The sequence below is a fragment of the Alligator mississippiensis genome, chromosome 1, assembly GCF_030867095.1.
Source record: "Alligator mississippiensis isolate rAllMis1 chromosome 1, rAllMis1, whole genome shotgun sequence".
NCBI classification, from domain to species: domain Eukaryota; kingdom Metazoa; phylum Chordata; order Crocodylia; family Alligatoridae; genus Alligator; species Alligator mississippiensis.
The window spans coordinates 306,156,752-306,180,439 of NC_081824.1; the positions used below are offsets into that span (position 1 = coordinate 306,156,752).

At 45.0% G+C, this 23,688-nt stretch overlaps 1 protein-coding gene across 2 annotated transcripts in view; it reads left to right on the forward strand.

The window, feature by feature from the left end:
• The first annotated feature begins 3,081 nt into the window (after nt 1-3,081).
• SRPX (sushi repeat containing protein X-linked) overlaps nt 3,082-23,688 on the forward strand; it is a 72,781-nt gene continuing 52,174 nt past the window's right edge. For both annotated transcript variants that reach the window (XM_006277089.4, XM_014611180.3), the window contains exon 1: nt 3,082-3,223. In XM_006277089.4, the coding sequence (XP_006277151.2) occupies nt 3,097-3,223 (127 nt within the window). In that variant the 5' untranslated portion in view covers nt 3,082-3,096. The remainder of the gene's footprint in view (nt 3,224-23,688) is intronic.

Genomic DNA, 23,688 nt, shown 5'->3' on the forward strand with positions numbered 1-23,688 from the left:
GTAGCCAGGAAAAACACCAGTTGGTGAGTAGAGGGGAGGCAAGTTGTCAGCGGCTGGTAACCTTTGCCTAATATTTTTTGTGGTGGTCTTGGAGAAGGAAGTATGCAATTGCCTCTGTCGGGTGCAGCTCAGAGGTGCCAAAGACCCTGGCTGCTTACCTAAATGCAGCCTCCTAAACATCATACTGTAACCTCAAGGCATGGCAGGTGAGAGAGAGGAGCCAGATTAGGGTGCTGAGGTAAGCAGCTAGATGCTGCACAGCCACCAGGAGGTTACAAGCTGTCACTCACAATTACTACATCTGTCCAGAATAAGAATTCACTTACTTTTATTCTCCCTTCCAAGGACAGTGCACAATGATCCTATCCTCTGTTCAGTGCATCTGAGCCTATCCTCTTCTTATTTAATGCAGTTTAATCAAAGGGCAGGACAAACTGGTGTCTCCTCTGAGTTCCCCCTGCCTTCAAACACCACTCTTTTTGAGGTGACAATCTTGTCTGAGAAAACTGGTGTCCTGCAAAAAAACTAAAAAATAAAAACATAGAAAGACAAATCCCATCCTTTCCCCACCTGGATTCCTTCCTTCCCTGTCTGGTAAAGGTCTGTTCTAAATACTGCTTCACCAGAGCTCTCAGGACTTGGCTGGAGTCTGTTTCCACCCCCACCCCCCTTAACTTTCTTGAACTAACTTTCTTTGCAGAGAGAATGCCAGCTGGATGCTGTCCCTTACACCATTCATTATTCCTTTACATACTTTCTGTCTTGGGCCAGCGAGGTGAGTTCTTACTTTAGCTACTGTTAACCCACAGTGATGCTAACTCAGCATGCTTTTATCATGAGTCTGGCAGTGCCTAATACAAGCCCCATATCTACAGACTCTTAGCTTTCATTTTTAAAAAGTCAAATTTGTGGGCATAGAGAAAAGCCTTTAAAGGTGGCTTGGGAGCAGTCTAGGAACATGAAATAGGCAAAGGCAGATTTTCCTCTGAGCCCTTTTCACTATTCTGTGAAGCTGATCTGTTTCTTTCAGCTTAAAAGTAGATACTTTACCATTATTATTCTACCAAATGTTAAATTGCCGAAGTATAAAACCATCCTGTAATGTTAAAGTAGAAAAATATTGGCTATGTGCTTGACAACAGTGTTTTTGGTCATCTCCCTTCTTAATAAAAAAACAGTGTAAATATTTCCTCTGTTACTTTATCAACTGTATCATATTATGAGACAGAGTCAGGATTTCATCTAAGATTATTTTCAAATGGAACATTCCCAGACTTTTTTTGTTTGTTTGTTTAAATCTTGACATTACAGGCTCTGACATAGGATCCCAAAACCTTGTTTGAGGAGGACTATGTGGCAAACTACTGAATAATCCAAAGAGGCTCATTGAACAAGGCTCACTCTGTTTTCCCCAGGTCACTCTTCTTCCCAGGCAGATTGCTACTGTTGTTATATTACTGTGGGCATCTCACTGTCACTAGAGAAGGGAGGGGGACTCGCAATGCCTGGTCAACCCCTGAGGGATCCGGAGTAACGCCGCAAGGCAGGAGCGATATCTTTTATTGGACCAACTATGTAGCATGGATTAAGTCAGACAAGCTTTCCAATGTAAAACATTTTCCTCGAGTCTCTGATTATGGGAAGCTAGGCCCAGGAATTGAAACACAGCATAGGGGAGGGGCCTCAGAGAAATTCTCAGGTGTAGCAAAAGCGAAGAAGCTGAGTGGGTCCAACAAAAGAAATCACCCCAAAACATCCTTGCCTCTGGCATAGTTTGTGGACTATCATGGCTACAACATCACACTTAGGGCCTTATTACACAGTCATTTTGTGTGGCTCTTGGAGCCCTTAACACCTGGATTGTCTACACATTAACAACTGAAACTGGTTGTAAACATTAAGCAGCTCAGATTTATGCCACTCCAAGGCAGGATTATCTCTGATCTGCATTACCCAGCTGGCACTCGAGTCTGGGCTGTGCCAATGCTCCTGCTGAGACCAAAACCAGAAGTTCCTGGCTAGAGCGTCTTGCCCCTCTGCTCAGGGTCAGACGGATTGCCACGTTTGGGGTCAGGAAGGAATTGCACCCTGTGGTCGGATTGGTGCGGTCGGATTGGTATGGACGGTGGGGTTTTTTGTCTCTACCCTGGGATATGTTGAGTGAGTATTGACAACTTTTCATTGAAGCAGGACATTGGCTGCCCTGGTTCCCCTGCGGACAGAGGTTAGGTTGTTAGGGCTTTGCTGTGTCAGAGTTGACGGTAGTCTTATGCAGAGTTGAGGGAAGTTGAGGTCAGATATTAGGAAGAATTTTCTTACTAGGAGGATAGTAAAACACTGGACCAGGTTACCCATTGATACCACTGACTGTGATGCCACATGGCTCCCTAGTGTAAAAATGAAGGGCTTGATGCGGCATGCCACACAGAGCCCCAGATTCTGGGCCCATGCATCAGTCAGAGCCCTGGCAGTAGCTCTGAGGAACGGTGTCTTGACCAGCCAAAATCCTTTTTCTTTTTTTTCTGTTTTCATTTTGGGGCAGCTAAGACCATTTGGTCCCTACTGCATAAGAAACCAGCTCCACCGCAGGCTTGCGTACTAGGTGGGGACCTGAGCATGAGGCTGGCCTGTAAAAGAGGGGAGCTTGTGGCTGCCTGTGGAGGCTGGGCACACCTTGCTGGGGTTATTTGACCCCAGCAGCCTTTCCTGCCCAGAACGGGGGGCTGGACCTGATGAGGTCCCTTCCAGCTCTAAACGTCTGTGAATCTGTGATGGCAGTTCCATCCGTGGAGGTTTTCAAAACCGGGCTAGACAAAGCTTTGGCTGGGATGATGTAGCTGGGGCTGGCCCTGCTTTGAGCAGGAGGTTGGACTAGGTCCCTTCCAGCTTTCCTTCTCCGATTTGCACGAGATGCCTCAGGCAGGGGTCGGACTAGCTGCCCTGTGGCGGTCCCTTCCAGCCCTGCTCCTCCCTGCCTCCGAGCCCAGCTGGCCACAAGCCGGCTAGCAGAGGCAGCGCGGCCCGGGACCGCAGTTGCAGCGGCTCGGAGCGCGGCTCGTCTCCAGCAGAGGCGGAGCCTGCCGGGCCCGTCGGAGGATGCCTCCCGCGCCCCCGCCCCCTGCCCGCTCGCCGGGCCGGCCGGACCGCACTCCGCGGCGCAGCATGGGGAGCGGCGTGCTTTGCCTCGCCCTGCTGCTCGCCTGCCCCGGCCTCGCCGACACAGGTACGAAGGGAGGGCGAGGTGGCTCCGCCGCCCAGGCTGCGAGGGAAGCAGGCGGGCAGCGGGGCGGGAGCCGCCGCCTCCTCCTCCTCCTCCTTCTCCTTCTCCCCGGCTGCCCTTGGACCGCCGCCTCCTGCCCGCCGCCGCCGGGGGGGCGCTGGCCCGGGCGGGAGCTGCCTGTGGAGGCGCGCGGGCTCCGGCTCGCCTCAGCCCCTGCCTGCCTGCCTGCCTGCCTCGGGGACGGGGCAGCAAAGAGCCTGGGGCGTCTGCTGGGGCTTTTAGGCAAGAGATTTGAGGACTGATTTAGATCCCGCTCCCTCCTCTTCCTCAATTTTCTTTTCTTTTCTTTCTCCAGTGATCTGCCAGGGCTTAGCACTCGCTTTACAGCCATTCTTGAGCCAGCATTTCTTCCTTGTTACCCCTGACCAGGCTTCCAGAGGGTTCGTCTTCAGTTTTACTAACTGAACTAGCACATTACAGTGATTTTGGTCGTGTTCCCCCCCCCCCCCCCCCCCCCCCCCCCCCCGCTTTAAGAGGTGAGCAGAAAAAAAGTTGCTGTGTTTTTCTTGGTTTAGTTTAACGCTTCTGGCAGGGGCAGATTGGGTTCAGGGGCCCCTTGGGGCATCCTGGCCACAGACATCTGGGGCAGGCAGCATGTGTCTCCTCCCCTCTGGCCCAACCAGCGCCAGAGCCTCCCCCCCATGTGTGTGGAAATGGCTTCCTGGTGTAGTCTGCTGCTAGGAGCCCCATGGATGGCCCCGCTCCCACTCTCTGCTCTTTGTAGGTGACCACCAGCACCAGCACTGCTGGGACAGGACAGGAGAGAACAGGACAGCCCTGCCCTGTGGGGACTGGTAGAGGGGCAGGCAAGTAACTAGAGACAGCATGGAGCTTATGCTGCCTCCCCAGGCCATGGCCCTGGCCTGTCCCACAGGGCTGGGGGACTGCAGCCTCAGCTGCGTGACACCTGCCAGGTAGAGGAGCTGGGCTGGGTCAGGTCAGGGCTGCCTCGACTTGGTGGTGCTTGTGTCTCCTGGCTCGCTCCGATCGTTCTGAGGAGGCCAGGCGGGCCCAGCCACAGCCCCGTGATGGGCACAGAGGGAACCTGCTCTTGCCAGGTGGGGGACCTCCAATCTTCTGTTTGCCCAGGGCCCCAATAAATCTTAATGCGCCACTGTCTTCTGGCTAAAATAATTTTTAAGTAAAGTTAGAAAATGAACTGATGCTCCTCCTCCTTGTTGCTTCTTCATTCCACTGAATAAGTAAGGGTAATGTTTCTGATCAAGAGTTCACTGATCAAGGCCACCCTCTTGCATAAGCATCTGCTGGTCTGCAGGCTTCCATGAGCTTCACACTGACACATGGAGTCAGTCCATGAGAGTTGTCTGATCCTGGGTGAGGGCCTTTAATAAAACAAGACCAGTGGGAGGGAGTGTGGGTGGGGCTGAGTGAAGGCAAGAAGAAAAAGGTTGTGTGGTCATAACCAAGGCTACTTTTGACTTTTGATTACAAGTTGGTTAGAGATTAGTATGACTGCAAGTGTTTTAGAAAAAGAAGGATCCTATAAATGGGTACGGTTGGACTGGAAATAGATTTTGTGGAGTTTTGTAGCTGTTATAGTAACTATTTGCCTATCTCCTCTTTAAAATACTATAACTTTACTCCAGTGCTGTCAGACTGGACGTATCATGCATGCTTTATCCATTTTTAAGATGGAAATTGAAATCTGGGTTCATTCCCAGTTAATAGGAAGTCAGAGTCTGTGGCTCTGTCTGCTCTTTTTAAAGCAATGAAGCAAGCACCACATTAATGTAAGTCAAGATGGTAAGACTTTAAGACCAGTGGGAAACTGGGGTACAGTGATAGTTTAACCCTGAGTATCTCCTTTGAAATTTATGCCCCAAAATAGCCTTTCAAAATAAGTATTGTCAATTCATTTAAGGGCATATTTGAATGGGACAGAAGCGATACAGAGGTAGGTATAATCCAGGTGTTCATATGTGAAAAAACTTTGTTGGCGATACTTGCCATCTTTTGTGTCCAAGACCAATGGCTGCTTGAGCCACGATTCTGTCTGTTGTGGTGTATAAAATAAAATAATGACTGCATTCATGGGCTAAAGTTTGCCTTCATTATTTTTGTTGGCATGCCTCAATTAATTTCTTTCCATTGCAGAGATCCTGGAACACAAATTTAAATTATTTTTTTATAAAATACTGAGGTGTTGGACACATCACGCGCTAAATCAACAGAGACAATAGAAATATCTGTCCTGCCTTTTCTCTGGGGATGGCTGCTCCTTCCAAACTATATTTGCTTGGGCAGATGATTGAATGACTTACTTTGAATTTCATGTTAGTACCAGTTTTTAATTTAATTTGCATGAGGATGCTAATATCCAATGTTTGGCTTTCTTTCTAAGAGCCCAAGCATATAATTTCTGCTCTGCTTTACCCACAAGTTAAAAAATCCAAGTATGTGCCCGTAATCTTTGAGTTGGCTGCACAAGAGACTGCCTGTTTCAGCTTTTACTGCATTGGAAAATCCAATTTTCCTTTACTTACAGTGGCAAAAACTTGAAAGCACTGAAAATCAGCAGCAAATTAACTAACTGTAGAGTTAATAGATTTTATGTTCCACTATCTTGGCCCTTTAATAGAATAGGTGTATATTTGCCTCTCAAATCTTTCTTTACAGTCGGTATAAAATCTTCTAATTTTAAAATAGTACCAGTTAATGAAAGAAAATGTTTATTTAATTGAGAACAGGGATGGCCAACGTGCAGCATGTATGCTACAAGTAGTGCGAGCAGCTGTTGTGGGTAGCATGGGAGCCCTGGCACCTCTTTTCTGATGCCCCAGGATGCACAATCAGGTACAGCTCTAGAGGGGAGGGGTCAGAATGGCAGTCAGAGAGGGCCAGAGCTTAACTTGTGGCATACTTACCTAAATGATTGGCAACCACCGATCTAGAATACTGACCTACTGAATATGGAACACCTTTAAGTACAGAAAGATAAGTTTTTGCACAATAAATTTAAAAAAGCAATCTTAATGATCTGTGTGCTGTCTTACAGTATAATTTTCCTATATTTATTTGTTTTAACAACATGTTTCCATTTGAAGCATTTGATAGCTGATTAGTTCTGCTAGTAAAGGAAAGTACCTTGCTTTGGATCCAGACATGAGTATGTTTTATTTCAATAATAATTTATCTGAACATGGAAAATAGTTTCTTCTGGCCATGGCTTTTCGAATGAGATGCTTTAATTTGTCAATTTATTTTCCTTGCTGTTTTTCTATGTACTGTATTCTGAACTCTGCAGTGTTCAGTACTGACAGCACCTTGCATCAGACAGTTTAATTAAGACATAATGAAAGGAAGTCTTTGCACAGTAGCTGGTGGTTCTGATGGTCTGTAGTAAAAGCCATATGAATCTAGACTATAACTTTGTGAAAATCCCCCCTGCCCCTCATCAATGATCTATGCTCCTGTACTTTTCTACCACTTACTTAGTAACTACCTAAATGAGTATTCTGTCAGGTTCAAACCATCTAGATATCCTGAAATAACAGGGTTGAAACCCAGCAGCATTAATTTAAGCCCTTGACAGACATGTGTATTAAGTGCTTTAATTTCTAGAGCACTTTAGATTTGATGCAGCGCAAACATGCAGCTACCTTTGGGGAGCAGAGCACTGAGGGATGCCAGAGGAATGCTGTATAGATCTTTCAAGCAGCACTTCAAAAGGAAGTGGTTCAAGGAGAGTCCTCATTTTTTTAAAGTTGTTGCTGAAGCTCTTCTCTGGCCATGGACATCTGTACCCTTGTTGTTTGGAGAATTTCAAAGATACTTTCAGTTGCACACAAAGCCCATTCTATCCTGTGGCAGTCCTTCTAATGCAGTCTTAAATACAGGAGGCCTTTTTGATGGTATTTGGCCCAATCTTTGCAGCCACTCTTTTCCTGGATGTTTCTACCCCTCCCAAACATACCCACGCATGCATACCCCCTCCTGTTTAAAAGTTTTAAAGAAGGAGCAGAATGTGATTAGATTGCCTATGAACCTAGGAGGGAGACAGAATTAAAATAATTTAAAAAAGCAACTTGAAAGCAAATCATTTGTAAACTCTAAACTAGAGCCTCCTGAGCAGGACCACATGCCTTCTGGGCCACGCCAGAAGGAGTTGTGGGCCCAACAGGCCACACCAGGGAAAGCCGCAGATGGCCATCCCACACCACTGCACCATGTAGTGCACCATGACTATAGGCCAGTCAGTCTCACCTCCATCCTTGGCAAAGTCTTTGAAAAAATTATCAAGGCTCACATTTGTGAGAGCCCGGCAGGACAAATTATGCTGAGGGGAAATCAGCACGGGTTCGTGGCAGGCAGATTGTGCCTGACCAATCTAGTTTCTTTTTATGACCAGGTTACGAAACGCCTGGACACAGGAGGAGGGGTGGGTGTCGTATACTTAGACTTCAGGAAGGCCTTCGATACGGTATCTCACCCCATACTGGTGAACAAGTTAAGAGACAGGCTGTGACGTGGATGACTACACAGTCCGGTGGGTGGCGAATTGGCTGGAGGGTCGCACCCAGAGAGTCATGGTGGATGGGTCGGTTTCGACCTGGAAGGGTGTGGGCAGTGGGGTCCCGCAGGGTTCGGTCCTTAGACTGATACTCTTTAATGTCTTCATCAGTGACTTGGATGAGGGAGTGAAATGTACTCTGTCCAAGTTTGCAGATGACACAAAGCTATGGGGAGATGTGGACACGCCGGAGGGCAGGGAACAGCTGCAGGCAGACCTGGATAGGTTGGACAAGTGGGCAGAAAACAACAGGATGCAGTTCAACAAGGAGAAATGCAAAGTGCTGCACCTAGGGAGGAAAAATGTCCAGCACACCTACAGCCTAGGGAATGACCTGCTGGGTGGCACAGAAGTGGAAAGGGATCTTGGAGTCCTAGTGGACTCCAAGATGAACATGAGTCGGCAGTGTGACGAAGCCATCAAAAAAGCCAATGGCACTTTATCGTGCATCAGCAGATGCATGACGAATAGGTCCAAGGAGGTGATACTTCCCCTCTATTGGGCGCTGGTCAGACCTCAGTTGGAGTACTGCATGCAATTCAAGAGGGATGCGGATAACCTGGAGAGGGTCCAGAGAAGGGCCACTTGTATGGTTAAGGGCCTGCAGACCAAGCCCTACGAGGAGAGACTAGAGAAACTGGATCTTTTTAGCCTCCACAAGAGAAGGTTGAGAGGCCACCTTGTGGCCGCCTATAAGTTCATCACGGGGGCACAGAAGGGAATTGGTGAGTATTTATTCACCAAGGCGCCCCTGGGGGTTACAAGAAATAATGGCCACAAGCTAGCAGACAGCAGATTTAGATTGGGCATTAGGAAGAACTTCTTCACAGTTCGAGTGGCCAGGGTCTGGAACGGGCTCCCAAGGGAGGTGGTGCTCTCTCCTACCCTGGGGTCTTCAAGAGGAGGTTAGATGAGCATCTAGCTGGGGTCATTTAGACCCAGCACTCTTTCCTGCTTATGCAGGGGGTCGGACTTGATGATCTATTGAGGTCCCTTCTGACCCTAACACCTAACCTAACCTAACATCTATGTGCCTGTGTTTCCCTGCCCCTGCTGTCCGCTTCACCATGTGCCTGCAACCCCCTCCCCCACAGCACCACTTGCCCATGTGGGCTCCCCACCACTGCATCTTGTACCTATGACCCCCCTGTTCCCTGGCAGCTCCCCTACCCCTGCTGCTCTGTGCACCCCAGGCTCATCCCTTTGGGTGGGAGCCAGAAGCAGCAGTTGGAGGAGAGAAAGGGAGCCGAAGCATGGGGAGAGCAGTGGCTGAGCACGAGTCTACTCTAGGGGCTGCAGACAGGCTGAGACGCAGGAATTCCAAGACAGAATTTAGATAAGAATTTTCTTTTTGGCCAGCTGCACTCTAAGTGTTTTGATTTCAAGGTGGTTTAGTAAATTACTTTAACTCTCTTGAATAATCAGGATATATGCTAAGAGGGAAGTATTATAAAAATGAGGTAACAGTGTACATGTATTTACATAGTATGTGTAGGAATCTACTTGGATCACAATTTTGCGAGTTTGCATGGAATCACTAAGGGAAAAAAACTTGCTAAAAATAAAATGCTGTCTCCCTCTTCCCTCTGCTGCTGATTGGCTGAGTGGGCTGCCTTTCGTGCAGCCCTGCCCCTCTCCACTAATTAGTGGTGAGGGGCAGGGTCACATGAAGGGCAGCCCTCTTGACCAATCAGCAATGAGCGATGGGACTTCATGAAAGGCAGCCCTTGGCCAGTCAGGGGTGGGGCCACCAGGGCCTCTGTGTCAATCAGCGGCAGGGCGGCTCACTGCGATAAGCCCATGAAAATGGCCAGAGCTGCAATCAGCCTTATATGATAATATAAACATATGTGGATAACTTCTTGTACAGTTCTTTGGGAATGAAATGAGACATTGTAAATTGTAAGCCACTGAAGGGAGCACATTTCAAGTTCTTCCTAACTCCCATCAGTATTAGTAAATGGAAGTAAGGAAACTTTGAGGGGGAGCTCCCACCCTTGATTTCCATAGGTTCCTAAATATGAGGATCTATCCTAGATTCTATTTACTTTGGCATATCTCTAAAATAGACAGTGAAAAATTTAAAGTTTTCACAAAGTATATCTCTCAAAGTGTGCCATCTTCATTAGGTATATTTCCCCATTATAGCAGTAAGCTCATCAAACACCTATACGTGACCAATTAGCTCAACCAGCTTCCTTCTTAAATGGTTTTCGCACAAAAAAGTAATTACATCCTGAATGATGGGTATCCTCAGCACATAACTACTGAGCAACAGCTGAGGAATTTTGTGCAAATACGAAATCAAGCATGAAATCATATCAGTGAAAGGGTGTCATTTTTGAATTTCACAGAGTATTTGGTGAGCTGGCCAACTACACATTTACCTGCATTGAAATAGATCCACTACCGATGTTTTAGCATTCAGACCAAATAACTGCATAGTGACTTGGATGAGTGTACATCTTTAAGCACTGGGGACAGCAAAGGAAACTGGGAAGATAATGGCTAGTGATAAGGTCCTTCCATTTAAAAGCCAATGTATCCCTTTGATTGGTTGCAGAAGCAGCGAGCTGTAGAAATCAACAAAGAGGACATGAAAGCTACCCAAAGATCTTGTGTATGTAAAGTGAGGATGTGAGAACAAAATGCCTGCAACCATGTGAGAATATCAAAACTTCAGATTCACAAACAAATTCACAAATGAGAAGATACATTTCACTGTGGTTTTCTCTCTTTCAGGCAGCAGTTGGATGAAATTAGTAGTTACAAAGAAAAAAATTACAGAAAACAAATTCCTTCCTGCAGTGCTTAGTGTAAGCAGCCTAGGTTCAGATTAGGTCAGATTATAGCTGAGAAAGGTGCTGAGTACAAGATCTGGCATGTTGTTGCTGTTTTCCATTATTCACTGGATGGATTCCATACAATAAGCCAGTGGTTTAGAGCACGGAGACCTGAGTTAATGTTTCAAGTTGTGCGGGCCGGGCCCTGAGCCCGCCCTCGTCGCCATGCGCAGCGGTGATTCCAATCCCATTCTGGCTGCCATGGGCAAGCCAGGGGCGAACCGGGGTCGTACCGGACCTGTCTCCGGTGCACGCGGGCTGTGGCCATCATCCCGGAAACACGGGGTGGGAGAAACCGCGGGATGGTCTTGTGCACACGAGTTAGAATTAGTCATGGAGGCGTAACGGTTGATTGAAAAGATTGTTTACTTACACCCAAAGATGGTAACGGTGTAGGCTGGATAAGTTTCCAGGCACAGCTCCCGCTTGAACCCTCGTTGGAGGACTCTGACAAAACGATTGCTCTCACGGAGTTTGCTAGGCTCCGCGGGTCCGGTTAAGTTGGGTTCGAAAAGTTTCCCCAGAGTTTGCTAGGCTCCGTGGGGTCCGAAATTATAGGAAAGGGATACATCTAGGATTGCGCTCGGCGACAGGGAGAGGCGAGAAACGAAAGCTCCGTAGGCTCAGTTCTATTGCCTCTCTCTGCCTGCTTAGGGGAGGCGCGCCGGGTCCGCGAGGGTCCACAGCGCTTGGAGATCTTCACACAGAATCTCTCTCTCTCCTCCCTCCTCCAGCTTGGACAGAAACTACCCAAGCCTTATGTATGGCTAGCAAGCCAATCGCTAACCGCCACATGTGCCTAAATTAGGAGTCGGCCAATAACATGGCATGGACCCTAATACAAATGGCGGGAACTTCTTTACAGCGTGTATCACTACGATGCAAAAGATGCACACTGCAAAGAAGCTGCAATTTGGCGGGAAATCCCCCGTTGCACCAGAGCTGTCTCTAGCAGCAGAGAGCTCTACCGTGCAAAGAAAGCGACAAATTTGGCGGGAAATAATTTAGCGGTGCCGAAGCACACACACAAACAAAAAATCACAACTTTGGGTTGTGACATCCCCCCTTGCTGAGAGCATAGCTAAATTATGCCATACTCTTCCAAGCAATCTAAAATCCGTCGTGATCGTCCAACGAGTGAACAAGCCATCAAACAAATATACAAACATAAAATGTTCTGTCCTGGGATCAAGTTACATAACAATCAAGAAATAATAACCAACACAAACACATAATCTGATTCATGACAAACACTACACGATCAGGGCTTCAGTGGGTGTCATAACAAAGTCGTACGTCAGGCCCTCACTTCTTCTGGTGGTGTCATCCCTCTTAGGGCTTCCCTTCGTCACACGCTCTGAATCTCGGATCTGTAAACAGAAAACTCTCAAAAACAGATTAATGATCTGATTCAATAAACTTAAACAATCTTAAACGATTCCTATGGCCTAATTAGACGAAATCGTCGAAGATTCATCATCTGGTTCTTCTAAATAACGGAAACCTAACTCATAAGCTAACTGCCATTGGCCTGTGTCCCCCAAAATTCGAAGCTGCTGCTTGTTAAGTCCGGAACGCTGTAGGAGAAATCCAAACATGTATCGCTCCTCTAGGGTTCTCGGTGGCAGTGGTGGGAGATCGGATCCACGTCGTCTGGTGCCTTGAGACTTGGTCGGGTGTTGACAGTCCTGATCATAAGACAATCTTGGCTCCATCAGGATACGCAGTCTTGGCAATTCACAAAGAAGATTACTCACGGGTTGGTTTACCATTGGACTGAACAAAATTCGAAGAACGACGATATTCTTTTGTCTGTAGATCTCGAGACAACTATCTAGGCTGTGAGAGGTTAGTGGAATGGTTCCAGGATCTCGCAAGTGACGCTGAGGCCACGGTCTTATCCGCTGGAGCAATGTCAGTCTCAGACCACATGCTCTTGGGTTCCAAGCACAATACGAGACGCCAATCATTGCCAGCATAAGGTGATCTGCGCCGACACACTCTGGCCGTCCTGCATGCCACACGTGGGCCTTTTGACTAATTAGTCCTGCAACAAGCGCTGGCAGTGGAATAGGCCAGTGAGTATTACACGTTATCATGTCGGTGTCGGTGACATGTCCTCTACTCCACGAAACTTGTCTGACTAAGAAGCTTGCTTCTTCTTGGTTCAGCAGGTCGGATCCAAGTTCCACGACTAAACGTCCTAACCATACAGCTCTAGAGTTTCTTCAGGTTGAATTTTTGATGCTCTGCATAAATCCTGCAACTCAGTTCTGGTGCGAGCATAATAAGTAGTGGCAACTCTATTGGTCGTTGTTGTAGAATGAGCTGCTTCTTCAGGAGATGATGCTGTCATAGGCTGAACTGCTGCCGCTGGGGTTACTGCTGCTGTTGCTACTTCAGGCAGGAGGGGTGGATGCTCTCCTCCGCTTGACTCTCTCCTTTGTCAACAGGGAGGCGTTGTCGGCCGGGACACTGCTGCGTCGCTAGGCGGGGTTGCCGGCGACGACGCTGCGTCGATGGTCGGAGTCGCTGACCGAACTCTCGCGGGTTCGTTGGAAGCTCCACCCTTCTTTTTCGGTTCTTCCACGCGGTCTCCCACTTGCTCGGCGCCATCTTGGGCTGGCGTTTCAGGCTCTTTTTTCTCAGCCGCTTCTTTGACCGATCGGATCGCCATCTGCAGCTGGGCTTTCAAACTTAAATTCCTCTGCATTAGATTCATTATAATACGAATAGTTGCACTACCTTCTCCCCCCTTGTCGTACCGCAAAGCTATTCTTTCATCTGCGGGGCGCTCCTCCATCTCCAGATCTTCACGGAGCTCGGATGGAAGCTCGTGACCCCGTAATCTAGACATTACTATTCCCGGAGAGAACGGGCCGATGGGCTCCGGTTCTTCACTCTCCCGAGCGTATCGTAGGCATTGGGCACACTCCCGGGTGAAAGTTGGGTTCGTTTCTTCCGCCGGGTTGGGTTCGGCGAGGGACACAGTATCGAGGGGCCTAAACAGGACCCGCTCATCTCTCATTATACACCCGAACGCCGCAGGGAGCAAGTACACTTCCCTTTCTTTCGGGTTCCGTCTTCGGAGATTCCCTCTTCTACCTTTAGCAACAAACGGCCGCTTACAAATCTTTCACCCGTTCCGCCCGCCTGGTGGTAAGCGATATGGATCTCTAGTTCTTCAAAATGTTTCCTTGGCATTCGTTATCACGCCAAGGGCAATTCCTAACTAACTCTAACTCGAGCGTGCTCTCTCTTAATTCCGTCTGAGTTGTTACGTGCGCACTCTATCCCGATCTTGATCCCATGTGCGAATTTTCTCCCAATCTCAATCCCATCCTCGTCGCCATGTGTGGGCCGGGCCCCGAGCCCACCCTCGTCGCCATGCGTGGCGGTGATTCTGATCCCATTCTGGCTGCCATGGGCAAGCCGGGGGCGAACCGGGGTCGTACCGGACCCGTCTCCGGTGCACGCGGGCTGTGGCCGTCATCCTGGACACACGGGGTGGGAGAAACCGCGGGATGGTCTTGTGCACGCGAGTTAGAATTAGTCATGGAGGCGTAACGGTTGATTGAAAAGATTGTTTACTTACACCCAAAGATGGTATCGGTGTAGGCTGGATAAGTTTCCAGGCACAGCTCCCGCTTGAACCCTCGTTGGAGGACTCTGACAAAACGATTGCTCCCATGGAGTTTGCTAGGCTCTGTTGAGTCCGAAATTATAGGAAAGGGATACGTCTAGGATTGCGCTCGGCGACGGGGAGAGGCGAGAAGTGAAAGCTCCGTAGGCTCGGTTCTATTGCCTCTCTCTGCCTGCTTAGGGGAGGTGCGCCGGGTCCGCGAGGGTCCACAGCGCTTGGAGATCTTCGCACAGAATATCTCTCTCTCCTCCCTCCTCCAACTTGGGCGGAAACTACCCAAGCCTTATGTATGGCTAGCAAGCCAATCGCTAACCGCCACGTGTGCCTAAATTAGGAGTCGGCCAATAACATGGCATGGACCCTAATACAAATGGCGGGAACTTCTTTACAGCGTGTATCACTACGATGCAAAAGAGATGCACACTGCAAAGAAGCTGCAATTTGGCGGGAAATCCCCCGTTGCACCAGAGCTGTCTCTAGCAGCAGAGAGCTCTACCGTGCAAAGAAAGCGACAAATTTGGCGGGAAATAATTTAGCGGTGCCGAAGCACACACACAAACAAAAAATCACAACTTTGGGTTGTGACACAAGTATTCCCCTTCATTCTGTGTAACAGTAGGCAAGTCACTTAGTATCTCTGTGCTACGGTTTACCCATCTGTACAATGGAGATAGTAAATATGCCCATCTTTGTAAAGTGCTTTGAGTTTTGTGTGGGCCTTAGCCTTGTTTTGGAAATGTTGACATAGACAGCTATTCAAATCAGTAAAACTATCTGAAAGTCATTCAAAGAATGTGCCAGAAACACTTCTTCAGGTGTTCAAGTCCATGCTTCCAGCCTAGCTTCCTTTCCTTTCCTTTCCTTTCCTTTCCTTTCCTTTCCTTTCCTTTCCTTTTTTGTTTTCTTGCGCAGATTTGTTGGAATCTGACAGGCCGTGCCATGAGCTTTGGTCTCCGTCTAGCCGATGAAGCTGGACATTCTACTTATACATATCCAAGTTAAAATCCTGTGAGACTGTAATGAATTCAGAGATGCTTCATTGAGTGTTCCTTTATTTGCTGTCAGCACATAACTTTGATGCCAACTGTGAAGCTGATGAAGAGTAATACAAAGGGCTTGTCAAGAATTAGCAATGAATACTTTCTACCATTTAAACACATGTTTTGGATTTGTTTTGGTTTTCACCTCACGCTCTCGGGTTTCTGAATCTGTTTTGTCTTTTCATAATGTACCATGAGTGAAATGCTACAGAATCTACAATCGTCTTTTACTCGTAAAAGGCATGCATGCAGTTTTTTTAGTTCTGTAAATTAAAAGGTCAGCATACCGAGTGTTGCTGGCTGGTAGTGAGCACTCTTCCTCTATTTCTAGCCATTAATTATATTTAAAGAAGCACCGTTAAAGTCATTCAGACTAAAAATCTATATTGCAGTGCCTTTTAAATGTAATTCCAGATTATAGGTCTTTAACTTTCATGATTCTGATCTCTGTTGTATTTAGAAATTGCTTGAAATAACTTAAATGTCTGATACCTTTTAGGTTTTTATATGAAGATGGGGAAAGATGTTTTGTAATCTCTAAAGGCATTCTGAAGATAGAACTGTTCAATTTTACCAAAGTGATTAGTCACTTTGGTGAATTTGACCTGTTCTTAAGCCACCCTGTAATTTTGTTTTAACACTTTTGACAATGTTTTCTTGTTTTAAAGAGTTTTTTTTCTTTTACCTTTTTCAAGATAGAAGCGACACAGAAAGTAGAAACTGCTGTTAAAGGCACAAAAATAAAACTTTCTTTTCTTTAGCTTGCTAAGTTATACTGGTAGGTGCTGTTTGGAAGGTATACATTTTTAAGATAGAAATGTTGAATTTGTCATTCCTTAAGCCCTCTATAATGACAGTAGAAGGAGGGGGAGGCCTTTTAGTACAGGAAATGCTAAGCAGAACTTTGGAACCAAGTGACAAATATGCTCCATGCTTCTCCATGCTTTTAAGATGCCAAAGTGAAGTGCCACTCCTCTTAGTTTGGCTGTTTCAGATATGATCTTGTATGCCTCTACAGTTTTGTGGGAAATGTCCCCCAGGACTCTAGGGGACATTTTATTTGTTCAGTACCTGGGCCAGACTGGAGTGGGTGCAGGAGAGGGAATATAGTGGTGTTCTCCCACCTTTGGAGAGAGCATCTGGAGTGCCAGAATGCAATGCTGCAGAGCTCACAGAAATTTTTGCAGCATTTCTTTCTGTCATGCTGTACTCTGCCCTGTGATAAATAACACTAACTTTTTCATTTTTGGGTACCTCACAGAAAGGGACAGCACTGGGATGTGCCTCTCTGCTCACTGTTTCAGCTCTTGCTCTGCAAACTAGGGCATATATCAGTTACTCTGCTATTAACATTAACCAGTTGAAGCAAGCATCATTTCTGTTAACACAAGGGATACTCTTTTAAATGAGAACACTTCAATTCTAGAGCAGAAACAGGTAGTTATTCAAAAAGAACTTGGCTGCTGGGGTATTGGAAACTATGCCAGTTTAGGACTGACTGACTAGGATTTTTCTGTGTAGCTTTTTTGCTCCTAGATTGGATGCACTTGTGTGTCATTCTCAAATGTACTGTTAATGCAGCAGATCCCAAACCCTTTGATATAGGCCCTTTGAGAACCCAAAGAAACTGTCTGGCAAACCCAGGCAACTACAGTACCAACATACATGAAAGGAAATGATGGGAGTATATGAGTATGTAGGAAGGGGCTGTGACATCAATGATAATTTTGTGCTGATGAGTTTGATTAAGCTATTTCAGGTTTTGTGATGTATTGGAAAAAATCCTGGAAGCGACTGAAAATTCTTAAAGGCTATTTGTGACTGTAACAAAACACAAGTTGCTTAAACTCTTCTTCATGACTAATGGAACTTGACAGCTTTACTGCTGCTTTTTGATTTCAAAGACACAGTAGGAGTTTTCTCTGATACTAGAACTTGCAATTGCTTTTTGGGGAAGTATGCATAGTCTGTTAGGTACCAGTAATTAACTCTGCAGATGATTTAAGTATGTTGGAAACTGTGTATTGATACTGTCTGTATCTAAAAAAAGGCTTTGCGGCCATACAACAACACTGAAAAATGAATTTGATAAAAGTTACAAAGGCTTTTATTTCAGGAAGTATTCTGGCTAATGTATAAATGTGGATGGCTTTTTAATGTATGTACATTTGAATAATTTTGAAAATTGCTTCATGCACATTTTGCTTTCAAGATTCCATAATTAAAAAAAAAGTGTTACCATTGTGCAGAGGGAAAACTTACTTTTTTCTCAGTGATTCTGACCAATTTTAATATTTGTCAAACTCAGTGAACAGTCTTACAAGTCTGAGATCATGTAGCTAAAGCAGCTGACTAAAGCAATTTAGTATGAACACAGTGAGATTTCAGGGGATGTAAAAAATGTGTGATAAAGTTAGACAAACATACTACGTTCTACCCACCATCTCTCATTCTGTTGTTTGTCCATTCAGGAAGTGCCATTTCCTTGTAAGGAATGACTAGTAGACATATTGCACATCTGTAGCCTAAGAATATCATCATAGTTTAAAAGCAGTTCTATCTTCTATCAGTCAGGCTTCTTTAGCTTGGCTTTGTCATGCTGAATGGTTTACACAAAGCCTACACTTAACCAGCGTGGGCTGGCAAAGTATGTGTTAATGGTAACCAAAGTCTGTCTGCCATCTGGCTGTACCACCAGAATTAAACCTACTGTGGTCCCTGCTGGAATCACTCCGAGGATCTTTGTCAGACTTGCTGCCACTGACTCGCCAGCTAGAATGAGACATTGTCTCCATCTCCTGTGTTGGAGTTAAGTTAAGAGCTTTAATACATTATGGTTTCCTCCATCATTTTCAACTTTTCGGCAATGAAAAGAAAAACTGCTTAATTAGTCTCATCATCTGAGCCTGTGGACTGTGGTTATCTGACTTCTTTATGCTGCTCACAAGTAAAACTGTTAAATCAAAATGAAGATGGCTTCTTACAATTCCTTCCCTGGATTTAAAAACGCTTTAGGACGGGGGCTGGCATCCAATGGCATGCAGGCCAGATCCAGCCCTTGGAGTCAGACCTGGAGCTTCAGCACTGTAGCTGGCGGACTGTGGAAACTTCTTTCATACCAGGGTAGGGAGAAGCAGTGGTGGGAGCTTTTTCTGTGTTGCAGCAGGAATAAGCGGTGGTGATATATGAGTCTTAGTGCTTGTCCAGCTCTGACCTGACCTGAGCCATTCTGGCTTGCGTTCTTAAAAGACTGCCAGCCACTGCATTACATCTAGTCAATGTACTGGACATCCTCTTATCTTGCGCACCAACCCTCCCTGCCAGAGGCCAGTCCCAAAGACAACATAGCTGATGCAAAGTACCAGGATCGGTAGCCTGATGTGAGAAATGCAGTCTCCCAACTCCCATACACATCCAGCTGCTGAGAAAGGATTTGGTGTTGGGTGTTCTTACTAGCTTCCTTTCCCCAAAACATAGTTGACAGTTCCATTTCAGATATCTGCTACCTACTGGATGTGTGATAGATAGGAAGTTCATATGTAGTATTTCTAAGCAGCAGCAGTGTTAAATATACATGGATCTCATCTGTGTTGCTATTGGATTCTCAAGAGTGATGGTAAAAGTGCTCAAAGTTTATTAACTTTTCTCTCCTACTTTCTTCACTCCCATGCTTCCCCAAACTCAGTCTCCAGTGGCCTTTGTGCTTTTCTAGATCATATAGATACCAGATACTGTGTGAAACTTATCCTTTTCTGTATCAACAAATGTATGTCCTCCATAGAAAGCTACATGGTCTCCAGTAGTTTCTTACTGCTGTATTAAAATAAAAGATACAATAGACTGAAGGTGCCTTGGCCTGGACATCTGGTTCTGTTTCCAGTTCTGGTAGTGACTTACTTTTTTTGTGGCCTTGGGAAAGTTGCTTCTTTGTGTTTTGTTTTGTTTTTCCCTTCTGTCAAATGGGGACGATGATATGTATCCATCATGATAAAAACCTTAAAAGCTTTGGTTGAGAAACTAACACAATTTAGCTGTTGTTATTGCCATATTACGAAATGTGAAAATTGAGAACATATGTAGGATTTACACTCAGTTTAGCTGTAAAGCTTTCACAAGGAGGTCCTGCAACTCCTTAAGTATGTGAAAATAAATGAGCAGTGGCTGCAATTATACCATGTAGTGTCACATACACCATCTTTATAGCTTTCCATTTGCTTTTTTATTGTTTTGTCTATGCCTCTTTGAGACGCTCCTCTTTTTTTGTTTAAATCATTATCAGTAACCACTTTTTAAACTATATTGGCTTAGAGTTCAAGCAACCTTTACTTATCTTTAAATAATTGGTTGTAACATTTTTTGGGGGAATCACAGAAAATGGTAACTATACCTGTAGACATTTTTGTGAGGGAATTTGCAAGTGACTGCTTCAGATTCTGAGTAGCAGTATAACAGAGTGAAAATGTGAATAGCTATTTGCAACATTCATTGTTGTTGGCTTTTTGGTGATGATGGTAGAAAGGAGAACAGTTATCCCCTTGGCAGTTTAATGAAAGACACTGAATGCATTGTGTTAAATGATAACTAATCTGAAGGATAGAGGTCATTAATCTCAGAAAATGAAAATGTCAAAACATTTTGGTAATTATTTTGTAATCATGATGAATTAATACAGGTTTTCCCCACTTTATGCGGGTTCTGTATGTGCAAATTCGCTCTTACGCGTCGTCTGCGACACATTTCTATAGTTGCCATCCCCATTATGATAGTGCCTTGTGGTCTGCTGTTGGCGAGTACCAAAATTGTCTTGTAAAATGGTTGGTTGAAATGGGGCTGGGAGTCGGTACAGCTGAGGTCTTGGAATGTATCCCTATTTGTTATGTTGTAAAGTGGGTTTCCTTTATGTGAATTTAAGTTATGCACCGTTTTCCAGGAATACATGTACAGCATAAAGCGAGGGAAACCTGTAATTTGAAATGAATGTTTTAGATATTTCTTTTTCTTGGTAGTTGTGTGCCTGTGTGTTTTGAAGAAGTGTTCAGAAAAAGAATATGTTGTTCAAATTAATATACCAGTAGTTTTAGATGTTTTAAAGTGACATTTCAGACTCGCTGAGTATGGTGGCAAAATAAGAAACTCCTTTTGGACCCAATGGTCCTTCCTTTAGGTTCACTTTAAAAAAATATTCTTAGACCTGGATGGGCAAGAATGTCATATTGTTAGAATTTATTGCATATTTCCAGCCTAATAATTCAGCTGTTTGTTATATTACAGGAAAAGCATAACTTAAAAAAACCTGTGTTTCTGAGATAAAAGGCATAATTAGAAACCCACTTTAAAGCTGACAAGAAATTAAAAGGTGCAGGAGGAATCGAGGGAAATCAAACCAACGTAAAACAAAGTTTGCTTACATCAGAGCCAGAACAGACCATTGGGGGGAATGGAAATAACCTTTCATCAATCTGCAAAACAGACCCACATCAAGAGACCTCCATGATGAAAATGAAATAGATCGGGGTCAGCAACCCCAGTACACATGTTAGAGCGTGGCACGCAAAGGCATTTTACTTGGCATGCATACTTTGGTGCAGATGACGAGGAAGGGACTGGGTCTGTGCTGCTCCCCTGCTGTCTGCCCAGAGGTGCATTTGCACCCGCCACCAGCAAGGAGCAGGGCTCCACAGATGTGGCCTCTGTTGCCTGCCACAGAGCCTGGGCTACTCACAGCAGGCAGCAGGGAGGCTGCAAGTCGCTGCAGCGGGGTCTGTGGAGCCCTGGCCTGGCTCATTGCTGGCAGTGGGTGCATATGCACCTCTGGGTGGATAGCAGGGAAGGGGTTGGGGCTGCACTACTGGAGTAAAGATTAGGCTCCTCATGACTCCCCTAATGTACACACCAACATCTTGCAAGTCGAGGTTGGGATGTTTTGGTACTGTGCCCCAAAAATGTTGCCAACTGCTGAAATGGATGATTCTTTACCATCTTAGAATAGTCCAGATGTATTTCTTTCCTTTTGTGGTTCAAAAGAATTATTCCTCCAAGCATCAAAGAGTTTGGCATCTAATTTGCATAAAGACACAGTAACAAGAAAGAAATGAAACACTAAAGCATTAAAGGTCATAAATAAGCTTTTGTATTTACAGAGGTTAGATGTTGCACAATTTTTAAAATGAAAATATTGACTGAAAAGTCTGGTGCATCTGTACTCCAACAAACTGCAAATTTTTCAAGTTCCCATGAGATCTGACATACAACAGTCTATATTTTGGATTACATCTTCCCAACAGTTCTCTTAAGGCAGTATTATTTAATAGACTCTTTTGTGTTTTGTAGATTTCAAAAAGTAGTCACTAGGAATTGTGGTAGGTACAGACTGAAATATCGTACACGTATGCGTGTGCGTGCGTGTATGTTTGTTGTGTTAAGTAAGACTTAAATAGGTACAACAAAAGTTTACAAGCTTGTACAAGTATAAGTCTTCTGCTCTTTTAGCCATTTTCAGTTTAGTTTTCTATAATTGGAACACGTCACCACTATAATGAACTCCTGAGAAGAATTGGACCCTAAGTGCATTTTATGTTTTGGGCACTGGCTAATAATGAACTCTCATTACTTAGTTTTTGCTAGGTGGAATGAGAGCCCTGTTACTGTTCTATTCAAGTTGCCAGAGATTGTTTAGAATAATTTATAATTGCATTACTTTCCTCAAAACACCTTTTGTCTATCAAAGGGTTGACTAAGTTAGAGAGTGGGAGCCTGAAGCACTTCAGCTGCTGGCAGACATGAAAAAAACCCACTTTTTATCAGAAGAGGCAGCATGTTACTCTGACCCGGCTCCCCACCGTCTGTATAGATTGGGTGCTTCAGCAAGGCTTTTTGGCGCTTTTATCCAATAGCTGATTCAATCAGCTATTAGATAAAACTTCCAGAAAAGCCCCACTGAAGTGCCCAATCTATACAGACGTTGGGTGAGCTGGGTCCAGCTAACACATGCCTATTCTGGGCATATACTAGGCTCATTGTGGGGGCACACCCAGTTTAAAATAAAGCACCATTTTGTGGCTTTACATCTGTAAGCAGCTGTCAGGTCTTGTTTGAGGCTGCCCATTTGCTTAATTCTACTCTAATAGATGTTATTTGGAGCTGTGGCTGGAAGGGCTGTCACTACTACAGAGACCTCTCTTTCAGAGGGAGAGGAAGGGAAACCACACTAAAATGCTGGAGGTAAATGGTAACAGGATTGAATCAGTTAAGACCATGGAACGTATTAACCCTCTAGTCCACTAGGATGTTTAGGCTAAACTATTTTTGATATCCATGAAAGCGGGTTAGAATGATTCCACTGAATATAAATTAGCTAACATTGGTATGCAAAGCACAATAACTGTGTACCTGCTTGATTGTGCATCATAAGGCTCAATCCTACAGCCTGCAGACACCCAAATTCCTATTTACTTCAGCTTGAATGCATGAGAAATATAGACTTCATCTTAATAAGTTTTTTCAGGATCAAAGTCACTGGCCATAACTACACCTGTCTCCAGCGTGTGTTACAAAACATATGGAAAAACACCTTAGAAAGTATTCTAACCAAGTAAGAAAACAAAAAATTGTTTAGAAGTTGGCAGGAGATTGGACACATTGGCCATCCCAGAATCTGCACTCAGTCTTATCTTGCTCCAGTGGAAGTCTATGCCAAAACTCCCATTTTTTTTAATGAGGCAGGAGCAGGTCCTCATTCAGCACTGTAAACAGGAAGCACAAGCATTTAATCAAGAAATGTGAATACAGTCAGTAATTTAGGGCAGTGATTCTCAATGAGGGTACCATGGCATCTTAGGGTGCCATGAGATCCTTTCAAGGGTGATGCAGGATGCCACACAGTATTAGCACTGATAGGTTTGCAAACACTATTCATGAGATAAACCTCAAGATTTCAAATAGAAACCCATAGTTGTGGTCTTTCTGGGTTCTTTGCAGGAGAAAAACTACTCTGTTGTTTTTCTGTAGTCAAAAGAGTGAAAAATAAGAGCATTTTCTAAGGGCTGCCTTGAGTCTAAAAAGGTTGAGAACCACTGACTTAGGATGTCTGTGTAATGCAGGGAACTGTTAACTGTTTTCCAGGAACCATGTTAATGCTATGTCTGAAAAGAGAAGCTATTTCTATAAAATACTCTCTCTGCTTGACTGGGTACAGAATTGCAGAGTCAGTGATTTTCAGTTACAAAAAAGGGCTTTCAGAGCTCTTCCTTTTCCATGGGAGATTTTTAAAGTCAAAGCAGAAATTAAAATTATGAACTTTGGGGAAGATCTTTTGCTCTCTTAAGTATATGGATAAAATTTGCAGAGAAGTT